This window comes from Globicephala melas, chromosome 9, assembly GCF_963455315.2.
Source record: "Globicephala melas chromosome 9, mGloMel1.2, whole genome shotgun sequence".
NCBI lineage: Eukaryota > Metazoa > Chordata > Mammalia > Artiodactyla > Delphinidae > Globicephala > Globicephala melas.
The window spans coordinates 6,245,353-6,256,768 of NC_083322.1; the positions used below are offsets into that span (position 1 = coordinate 6,245,353).

At 49.2% G+C, this 11,416-nt stretch overlaps 1 protein-coding gene across 2 annotated transcripts; it reads left to right on the forward strand.

Moving 5' to 3' along the window:
- Nucleotides 1-3,009: 3,009 nt before the first annotated feature.
- On the forward strand, nucleotides 3,010-9,309 carry LOC115851849 (GTPase IMAP family member 5-like). Of its 2 annotated transcripts, XM_060305137.2 has the most exons (4): nucleotides 3,010-3,040; nucleotides 3,168-3,261; nucleotides 6,887-6,935; nucleotides 7,895-9,309. In XM_060305137.2, the coding sequence occupies exons 3-4, from the start codon at nucleotides 6,893-6,895 to the stop codon at nucleotides 8,773-8,775; spliced, it is 924 nt and encodes a 307-aa protein (XP_060161120.1). In that variant the 5' UTR covers nucleotides 3,010-3,040; nucleotides 3,168-3,261; nucleotides 6,887-6,892; the 3' UTR covers nucleotides 8,776-9,309. The 2 variants fall into 2 exon arrangements, with proteins under 2 accessions (XP_060161120.1, XP_030710069.2); XM_030854209.3 differs by lacking the exon at nucleotides 3,010-3,040 and having other exon boundaries at nucleotides 3,047-3,261.
- The last annotated feature ends 2,107 nt before the right edge of the window (nucleotides 9,310-11,416 follow it).

Consider the following 11,416-nt stretch of genomic DNA (forward strand, 5'->3'; position numbering starts at 1 on the left):
TTCCATTGACTGGATGTACCACAGTTTATTTATCCATTTGCCTACTGAAGGACATCTTGGTTGCTTGCAAATTTTGGAGATCATGAATAAAGCTATTATAAATATTCATGTGCAGATTTTTGTATGGAGCTAAATAATATATTTTTAAATAAAGGGATGAGAAAGGAGGGCCTTCTAAGAATGAAAGAAGCCATAAAGAAAATGTTTGTTAAAATTTCCAGACTGAGCAAAAAACTTATTGTAGCTAACGTAGATGAACAGCAGGGGGCAGTATCTGCAAGACATTTGACACCAATTGACAGTTCTCTCTTACTGAGCATATTGTCAATTTAAATTAGAGACACAAGTCTCAAACTTTCTTGACTCTTTTATTTTGTTTTATTTTATTACCTCCGTGCCTATGGCAGAAGAAAGAAGTATCAGTGATCTCCTTTGGATCTGTCCAAGAAACCTTATGAGTATTTAGACTTGTTAGGAATTACTAGATTTCAATTTACATCTCACAATGAGGAAAAACATTATTATTATTTAGTTATTTTGTGGTATGCGGGCCTCTCACTGCCGCGGCATCTCCCATTGCAGAGCACAGGCTCCGGACGTGAAGGCCCAGCGGCCATGGCTCACGGGCCCAGCCACTCCGCGGCACGTGGGATCCTCTTGGACCGGGGCATGAACCCTGCATTGGCAGGCGGACTCTCAACCACTGTGCCACCAGGGAAGCCCTATTTTTTTAAATAAATTTATTATTTATTTATTTTTTGGCTGTGTTGGGTCTTCATTGCTGTGTGTGGACTTTCTCTAGTTGCGGTGAGAGGGGGCTACTCTTCGTTGCAGTGCGTGGGCTTCTCATTGTGGTGGCTTCTCTTGTTGCAGAGCACAGGCTCTAGGGTGTATGACCTTCAGTAGTTGTGGCACCTGGGCTCAGCAGTTGTGGCTTGCGGACTGTAGAGCGCAGGCTCAGTAGTTGTGGCGCACGGGCTTTGTTGTTCCACGGTATGTGGGATCTTCCTGGACCGGGGCTTGAACTGTCCCCTGCACTGGCACGCAGATTCTTAACCACTGGGAAGTCACCAGGGAAGTCCCAGGAAACACATTATTAAATAAGACAACCATAATTCTACAAGCTTTGAGAGACCAATGGTTATTTTCACAGGGCAGAGCTACAGTGTTCGAGGACTGGATATCTCACAGACTCTGTTGCAGGAATAATATTTGCTGTTTTCCTCTGTAGCTGTAGGGGCAAAGGAACAATTTCCCTCCTTTTTTTTGCTGGTATTTCTTTCACCAACCATGAGAAGCACTTATGGTTTGAAGAGCCATCACTAGAATTCCAAGAGCTAACACTGAAGAAAAAGAGGAGTCCTGGATAGTCACAAAACTCTACACAAAGAAAGGAAAGGGGCAGAAAAGGAGTGTTAACCAGTGTTATATAGAGTAGGTAGTATTTTGCTTTCTTGAGTAATAAATAAAGGCCTTTCTTGAATCAACAAGAAAAATACATATAATTTAGCAGAAGAAATCAGCTAAGTATATGAAGAGGCTGTTTAGAGGAAAAAGCGTACAACTGTCCCCAGTAGAAGGCGGCTCATCTCACCCTATGTAGTAGCTGAGGAAATTCCTGAAGACAGAACGAAGATGATTTTTTTCAGTGATTAATTTGCATTTTTTCTAATGCACAGAAAGTAGCCGGTCAGGATCCACAGTCTATGGTGTGGGGTCGTATTAGCCTCAGTAGCTCAAGACAAGTAAAAGGACAGGTTTACCTCAACCGTGCAGAACTCGCGTGGCAGGTGTGGCTCTGATATCGTCGAGCAATGTCTTGTGTATCACGTATTTACAAGCTATGTGCTGAGATGACTGAACAGGCTGACTTCGTGCATAGAAGTACTCACGATAAACCAGTTGAGAGCTGGTAAATGTTTAGCACAAAGAGTTATTTTTGTTTTAGAGGAGTTGATCTTTTAACCTTCTTTCCCCTACCCACCCACCCCCCACCCAACTAAAATGAGACAGCAGAGGGATTTCTAGCTAGCAAAGACAAAAAATGTCTTCTGTACGTTAAAAGCATGCCTTTCTGTCCTCTACAGCAGGAGGGCGTGTGTCCACCTCATTCAGTGTAATAGCTATTATTGTTTGAAAAGTTAAAATGACAGTATCAATATGGGAGAATATTTTGTAAGTCAGGCATGGCTTTCATTGCAAATGTGAAACGTGGGTGTTATCTGCATTATAAACGCCCTCCCCTCTAGGCAAAGAACCAAGAGTTACTTGCAGCTCAATGTCCGGATTATAGCTGTTTCTCAACTTATAGTTCTGAACCCAAATGCGCAAGTAATGGTTCAAACTCTGCCCCCTTCACTCTAAGGATGTCTCCAGAGAGGTGCTTCAGCCCCTGCAACCCAGGGGCCCCCAGCAGGGCCTCTGCACAGAAGCAGAGGAAGAACATTAACCAGGGCAGTGGGAGATGCCATGGCGCCCCTATCCTCTTAAGTGCCTGTCACTTTGCCTAAATCGCACTGTGGGTGGGGTCGGATGTGTCCCTGGCTTCTGTGGAAATGCAAGTCCACCTAGGTGGAGAAACCTACCAAACTTTGTTTCCTCCTCAGGTCAAAGCATGGGTGAGTTGAGAGCAGGGCATTTGACAGAGAAACAAGAAGGGTGGCCAGAGCCATAGAAGGTCTCAAGCAAGATGCCTGCCTTGAATTCAGCCTTCACTGCCATCTGGAATTACATATAAGAAGCTATCTTTATGCAGGAGACAGAAATGGTGGGCGTGGGGAGATGCGAGTTGGGCCAGTGAAGGGCGGCGGATGCTTGGTTTGGGATGCAGCTGTGCCCCAGATGTTCATTGGCTTCCCCGGGTCTCCAGACTAACTCAGGCAGAGACCTTGTTCTGCACAAAAGCCTTACAGAGATGCGGTGGGGAGAAGGAAATGGAACTGTTATTAAAAAGAAAACAAAACCAAGACAAACCAAAAAAGAAAACCCTCTTCCTCTGGCGTCTCCGAGGGCTTTTGAGTCACTCTCTGAGGATAGCTTGGTGAGGAAACTCACACATTGTCCTTTTCCTGCCCTGGGGGACGCAGTCTTTCTCTCTCTCTCTCTCTGGCAGGTAGAATTGGTGGCCAGGTTTTTTCATCTGCCACTCCTCTTATGTTTTTGTGAAGAGACTAGAAGCCAATGAGAGAGGCTGCCTGGGAGAGGAGGGAAGATTGCAGCAAGATCGTCTGAGAACTTGCAGAACTTTCCAGGACCTACCAGGTAACAGGGCTTGTTCGTCTCTCTACCTCTCTCTTTCCCCTTCCCTCCCTCTCCTTCTCCCTCTCTGTGCAGTTCTCCCAGTAACAATCTGTGTCAATCTGCACACGTGATCTTTCTAAGCCTGAGTTTCATTATTCCTAAATTATCAGGGCTAGGAATTACATACCTTAAAGCCCCAAATAACTGCAAACAGAAAATATTACTAGTACTATATTTTTCAGAACCTAAAATTTTGAACAGAATGAGCTCAGAGAGTAGCCCTTTGGTGATACTAGCTTGCTTATTTCTCGCGTTTGTGCAAAAGTGTATTCACATAGGCACCCACATCTGGGTGCACCTATAGAGTTCTCTGAACGTTGCTGGGTGAGGGAGGACGGTCTGACCCTCCTCCCTGCAACCTGCTCCCAGAAGTCATAGGATGCCCTTTGAAGAACAGGCTGAAAACTGGCCTTGCGATTTTAATCTGACTTGATGTCTGTTGCTTGTCTCTGTTGCATACACCGCTCAACTCGAAGGCAAGTTTCTGTTTTCAAGAGGGAAAAAGATTTCAGGAACAGGACGTGCTTTATTTCTGAGAAACACGTGCTTTATTTCTGAGAAATAAAACACGTGCTTTGGTAAACACGTGCTTTACCGCTTGGGTAAAACACGTGCTTTATTTCTGAGAAAGACATACAATTTATTGTTTTGAAAAATGATTTAACCTGCTCACTGACCAGGATGGAGTTACAAGGGCGTTATCCCTGGAGGATTACCCTGCTTGGCACCCTTTGACAGCGATGGTGTCTCACCATGGCATCTTGTTTATGATTCCTAATCGGCGTGTCACCTTCTCCAACCCTCTCCCGTGGGGCCAGTAGGGAGGAGATCCTGAATACTTTTGGCAAATGAGAGTGAGATAATCCGCCTGGGTTTTGGCCCATTTCAGGCCAGTTTCAGCCCATTTCACAATTTTGCCAAGGGTGCCTCTACCTTTCCTGTCCCCACGTGCTCCTTTCAGCCCTGCCCAGTGGAGACGTCGCAGGAAGTGGGGCTTCCCAAGGGTGGTACAAGGAATCACCTTCTTTCCCTGTCTTTGGAAGGAGCTGTTCTCTAAACTGGTCCAACCGTCCTCCAAGTGTAGGGAGAGAAGTGTCTAGCAAAGCTAGGTATTTAGTAACATTTTCAATGAGTGGATGGAAGGATGATGGTTCTGCAGTGAGGTTGATGGCCAGGAGGAAGCACGATGATGGTGATGTCGGGAGGGGACTAACGTGGTGACAAGGGCACAGGGATCTGCAGGGGACAGAGCAGGGGAGGGTGTGCAGCTGGGACCCGGTGGCAGCCTTCTGGCCAGAGGTGTGGCCATTTGGACTAGAGAGGGAAAAAAAATCCTCACAAAATAATTGAGAAAGATGGTTCTTGAGAAGGGGCTCCTTTTTTCACTTCTCCTTCTGCTCAGGCTAGACTCAGAGAGAGCAGGAATTTAAGCCTCTCATCCTTGTTACAAGATGGCTGGCTACCAGTCGCTTGGCCATACACATCACGTGAGAAGCGCTGCTTGACCCGTTCCCGAGGGTCTGAGGGGCAGCCAGAGGGGAACATCCCTCCCAGCACACAGGGCAGGCGGCACACTCTGGTCCTGCCTGCACTCCCAATTGGCCGGGAGACACCGTGAAGGGGTTGCCATCTCTCTCGGATATCCCTTCAACCCACAGTCCTGGCTGCAGGTGGCTTCACGTCGCTGCTGTATTCCTCATATATAAAAGACGTGGACAGTGTTAGCTGATTTCTCTGAGTCCAGACATATCAGCTCCAGCCCCCCTCCAGCTCCCGTTTCTGCAGCTCTTTCAGCATCACCTTCTCTGCCCCTTAACATTCATCCAATCACTTACCTGGTACCAGCCTGGTGTCCTCAGATGCTTGGGAGCCCCTCCTTGCTGGTCCTCTCTGGAGACCACCATTCAAGATGATCCAAGGGCAGTACATGAGAAAACAGAGGACCTTGGCTTCAAGGTCATCAGCACAGAAAATAAGCTGATATCTAAAAAACACCTGTGTCCCCATGTGCCCCCCCTATGCAATCACATCTTTTAAAAACTCCTCCCTGTAGACTTCGTGCTTGAAAAGATCCAGCCAAAGATGAGAATTATTTTCAGGTTTGCTCCTTCTCCAAATTTCAACAGAGAGAGTTAGCTGGATCGATGTATCAGTTTTCTCCAGAAAAAACAGAACCAATAGGATGTACGTATGAAGAAATCTATTTGAAGGATTGGCTCACGCATTTATGGGGGCTGGTAGGTCCCAAACTGGCAGGCTGGAAACTCAGGCAGGAGCTGATGTTGAAGTCTTGAGGCAGAATTCTCTTTTGGCTTGAAAATACCATTAGAACGAATTACAAGGTATTACCGGGAAACTGTCTGATAGAAGCTGAATTTTGACATTCAAATTAAAATAATTCCCAAGTTATTTATTTATTAAATTATTTTCCCTTCAAAGGTAATCACTGTGGCCAGTTTCAGAGGTGGAGGGGCTAGATAACATCCTATATGGTGTGATTCCAAGGAGCGTGGAGGAAATCTACTTATTCCAAAAAGTAGTTTTTTTCGGTTCACCTGTCCCAGATGCTGAAATTCCACAATTAGAGATTCATTCTTTAGCATTAACTGCTTGGGCCTTAGAAAATACTCTAAAACTTGGCACACAGTGAGGTCCTGATGCAGTTTTGGGAAGGGTCGTGAAGTTCTTTGCCAATAGTGAAGCTTGAGTAGTCATTCTTGGGTGGGGCCTGAGTGGCCCCACTCGCTGAGCACAGGAAGTAGGAAGTAGGAAGAAAGACAAAGATCAAGAAAAAGGCATATGGGGTACAATGAAAGAAGGAGAGTGGACTGGAGAGAGATGCCCCTGAGGTAGCTACTGGTCAGAGACTATTTGAGTTGAGAATATGGAAGCATAGATCTTTGGTAACATAAGAGCTGGTCTGAGCCTAACAGATCAGGTCTTCCCTCTGTTTACCGGACGTATGCTCCACCCCACTGCCCACCTGGGGTCACGACAATCTCCTACTCCTGGCGCGACCAACCCGTCCTGGTTTGCCTGGGGCTCTCCCAGTTTCAACACTGAAGTTCCTTTGATCAGGGGATCCTCTCAGTCCTGGGCAAACTGGGATGATTCGTGACCCTCTCTACCACCATCACCATGGAAACTCAGGGAAGAACGTCTTTTGTGAGTTTACCCAAGGCGAAACTTTGCGAGGCAATCTTGAGTTTGGGTGCCAGGACTGAGACCCTGAAGACAGAGAGCCAGGAAGCCAGGATATGACCAACTTCCTTAGTTGGTCTTCTGGGTGGACAGCACGTTTGCAGTGCATCCTGTTAGCAGCTAAATCCAGGTGGTGGGAAACCACGTGCGGTGCTCTTGTGTTGGGACTGTCTATACACTCTTTGTGAGGAAGTTCAGTCTAGTGCCAAGAAAGGCTGAGGGTCAGCAGCCCTGGGTTTAGTCTCGGCTCATCCATTAAAGTATGTGTGACCTTCAGTAGTTGTTTTCTTCTCCCTTCAATCTCCTCACCTATAAAATGTGGTGTTTTGTGTCGGATGTCACATCCGACTCGAGTATGAACAATCTCTGCCTGTTTTCCGTCTAGAACAAAATGGAGGGGCTTCAGAAGGGTGGAGAAGACACGTGCATCAAAGGTAAGATCTGGTGGAGCCCTGCACGACACCTGGGGACCAAGAACTCAGCATTGGGTCAGCAAACTTCCCACCTGTAGGGAAAGGTACAAGACTAGAGTCACCTCAAAACAAAGAAAATGCATATCCCCCAAGAAATAGAACTTATTAGGCTATCTGCTGTCATGCTGTCCTTAGTGAGGGTAAGTTCTTTCAGATAAAATCCTGCCATCTTGTAAAACAGAGACCAGGCAGGGATGGGAGGAGATGAGAGTATGCGACTAACAATTAATTCAGTGGTTGTAGGAAGCTCTGAGCATCAGAAGGCCTTCAGGGTGGGAACTGAACAGGGAGAATGTTCTGGAAAGGGTGGAAAAGTTCAGCATCCCAAAAGGAGCGAACCTAAGGACTTTGACCAGCTGGGATGATTTATTCCACCAACCCTGCATGACTTCCCTTTATTCTCTAAGTAAGAATATTTACTCTGAGCCCAGCCCTGTTCTGGGAAAAGAGAGTGTGATAGCCTGATTGATCCAGGGACGCTCTTTCTTCTAGGTCTTTTCCTTTTTATCTTTCGTTCTCTTCCTCCTAAAGAGGCATTTATTACTCTTTTTGTCAGTTCAGGCTGCTAAAACAAACACCACAGACTGGGTGGTAATCAACAAACGTTAATTTCTCACTGATCTGGAGGCTGGGAGGTCCAAGGTCCAGGTGTGGTAGGTCTGGTGTCTGGGGAGAACACTCTTCCGGGTTGCTGTGTCCTCATCTGGGGGAAAGAGAGTTCTAGTCTCTTTCTTTTCTTAGAAGGACGCTAATTCCATCATGGAGTTCCATCCTCACGCCCTCATCTAGACCTCAGCACTTCCCAAAGACCCAACTTCCAGATACCGTCACATTGACGATTAGGGTTTCAGCACATGATTTTGGGGGGGACACATTCAGTCCATGGCAATGGCGCATGAACTTTCCGTGTGCTCTGACAGGTGGAGGAGAAGAGAGCTTAAATGCAGGATCATTTTGGTTGCGGATCATCCTGGTGGGCAAAACAGGCAGCGGGAAGAGCGCCACCGGGAACAGCGTCCTCTGCCAGCCAGTGTTTGAGTCCAGGCTGGCGGCCCAGTCGGTGACCAGGAAGTGTCAGGGCGCAACGGGCACGTGGGATGGGAGGAGCGTCCTGGTGGTGGACACGCCCCCCATGTTTGAGGCGAGGGCCCAGGACCAAGAGGCGTACGAGAACATCGGGGACTGCTACCTGCTCTCGGCCCCGGGGCCTCACGTGCTGCTGCTGGTGACCCAGCTGGGGCGCTTCACAGAGCAGGACGTGGTGGCCGTGACCAGGGTGAAGGAGGTCTTTGGGGCGAGAGCCCTGAGACACACGGTCATCCTCTTCACCCACAAGGAGGACTTAGGGGACGGATCCTTGCATGACTACGTAGCAAACACAGACAACGTCAGGCTGAGGGCCCTGGTCCGGGAGTGCGGGCACAGGTACTGCGCCTTCAGCAACCAGGCCTCCGGGGACGAGCAGAGGAAGCAGCTGGCCGAGCTGATGGCCGTGGTCGAGGGGCTGGAGAGGGAGCTCCAGGGCGCCTACCTCAGCAACGACCTCTTCTTTGATGCACAGCGGCTCCAGCAGGGCGGGGGCGACCCCCATGGAGAAGGTCACGTGCGCTACCTGGCCAAGGTGCGGTCGCATATTGCAAAGCAAAAGCAAGACCTGAGAGAGGCCCAGAGAAACGGCGCCTTCAAGGCGCTCCTGCGAGTCAGGCGCTGGGCCGTCGTGCACGATGCTCTTTGTGTTTGTCTTGTCTGGGGCAGCGTACTTTTCCTTCTTATTCTGCTGATCATCTGGTATCATCTTTAATTCTCCTCCGTCTCACCTGTTTGTCAGAGGCTTTTCTGAAGTATCACCTCAAGGATTCTTTGTTCATTTCAGAAATAAATTCTGTTGGTCTGCAGAGGACATGGTTTGTCATCTCCGCGGCTCCCATCTTCCTTGTAGGTTTCTGGCTCGGTTCATGCCTCCACCAGTCCCTCGGTGAAGCCACGTGCCTCAGAGGAAGATGACGATGGCTCAGTTCGAGGGTTGCCTGGCTGGTCTATATACAATCTCATTTTCTTTGTAGTGAGCAGCTCAGGCACAGGCCTGAGACCCAATTCAGGCCAATGGGAAGTGAGAAAAAGTCTGCAGAGCTGGGGCCAGGTTTCTGCTTGCCCAGGAAAGACCCCCATAGAGAGACAGTCTCTTCCTCCTCTGAGCATTGTTGGACCTGAGTGTAATGCTTGGAATGACAGCAGCCGTGGGGCTACCGACCTGAGGTTGAAGCCAAGCAGAATGATGGAGTCAGCCCGAGCCACTGACTCCACCGCCTTGAAGCTTGCACTGTCTCTGGGTTTCCAGTATGTCAGCCAATAAATTCCCTTATTGCTTAAGCTACTGGAGTTTGGGGTCTCTTTTATCTGCATTTGAAAACATCTGAACTAGTGAAGCGTTCTCCATATCCTTTAAAAAAAATCCTTAAATCTATCAGAACTTCCCTGTTTTCATGCTTCCTGTGAGTAAGTGAATCGAGACTAAGTAAACGAATTTCTCTTTTCTTGTTCCCAGTATCAGGAAGGACCTCCCTCTACAGCCAAATTTCCTGCTTAGAGTAAACGTTCACTGAATCCTGAAGAAAGTGAAAAATCCCTAGAGTCGTATTATTTTGGAAATGACAAAAGGAGGGGGCAGAGTAAATGGGACGATCCCGAGGGGGGTCTTTTCCATGCTTCGTTTATCCTTTGAGGGAGAAACAGAGCCACATTTGAACACTTTCCAAGGAGTTACTTTGGCGAACATTCACGTGTGAGCACAGGCTGAGCAAAACCCTTTCTCCTTTTCTGCAGTAAAGTATCCTTGGGTTAACCCTCCGGCTTTATTCCTCTTGGAAATCAACAAAGGTGGAATGTCGTCCGGATCACTGGGCAACGCTGCTCCTGGGGAAAGAGATGACTTCCTGGTGCGGGGAGGCCTGGGAATGGACCATCTACACGCCTGGAGGGAGACCATCCTCCTGCAGCCCTGCTCTCTAATACTTTCTTGGGCCGAGTTCCTGCCTGGTAGGGATGCCTTCCCTGGAGGGAGGATGAGACCGCCCCGCCCAGAGGGCTTCAAGGACGGCACAACCAGCTCCAAAGTCTGCCTTCCTCTGCGCAGCCCACTCTCCCTCTGAGGGTCCGGGACAGTGCAGGGAGCCACTGTCACAGGCAGGCAAGACGGAAACCTGGCTCCCTCCCGACCTTGCTGCTAGTGCCCACACTGTGTCAGTTCCACCCCGTCGGTGTCGCCCCTCCGCGTTCTCTCCTCTCCTTCCCCACGCCTCGTGTTAGGGCGCAGACTCTGATGGCCAAGATGGAATCCTTTTCTTCTGAATGGTATCCTTTGTTCTCAGGCTTACACTTATTTAGTCCAATGGCCACATTGCTGCAGCATGGTCTTCCTAAAATTCCTAATTTGCTTAAAAGCCTCGGGGAGGTAGCCCTTGAACCCTGGGGGTGACGCCCAGGGCCCCGCCCAGCCAGGTGCCTCCCTGCATCCCTCCTACCAGGATTCTCATTCCCCTCGTTGAGCGTGGGCTCCCTCCTCCTGAGTGAGTCCCGGGAGGGAGGGGCCGGCACATTCCTAGAAGCCCAGCCCTGGCTAGGTTGCCTCTGCCCACCCCCCAACCCCACCCCCCACCCCCCCTCTGAGCCCGTCCCCTCCTTCTGGCTGACGCATTTCTCTCATACGCATTTTTATATGCCTTTATCCCCCTACCGCGCTGAGCATAGAGCCCGACACTCAGTGCTCACAAGGGTGTTGGTGGAGCGGGACTGAATGAAGACAAGGAAGGGAGAGACCGAGTTAGGTCGGACCGTTTGGAAACACTGCATTGAGGAGTGGGTCCTTGGTCTGAGAACGCAAGAGTTCCTTGGGGTTTCAAGAGTTTGTGGAGCTCAGACATAGCACTCCTTGCACAAGATTGGAATCAGTTATGGGGTAGCGCTGTAGAGACCAACACGCACCTTAGAACCAGTGGAGGTTTGCAGAATGACGCTTGGGCATCACAGTCAAGTTCCTCAGATTCTAGCGTATTCATCACTTGCCCATCCAGTCACAGGCTGCCTGGGACGACTGCGGGTCTCCCCTACAGGGTACGAAGCAGGGGCTGGGGGCGGCGGCTATCCCAAAGGAGAAGCTCAGAGGGGCCGCACAGGGCCCTCCTCTTCGGATTTCCTGTTTCCACTGACTTCGTGACTTCCGCTCAGATTTCACGCCAATGTCTGCCCTCTTCTCTTTGCTACCATTGAAATGGGCAACGCCACCCTTTCCCCAAATTTCTGCAGGTATCACACACGATTGTGCTGACTTTGGGGTTCAAGATGTTCCACTACATCAGAGCTCAACCCATGATGGAAAACTTCCTAAGACGGGGGTCGGCTAACCGCAGGCTGCAGACCTAATCCGGGCTGCCGCCCGTTTTGCA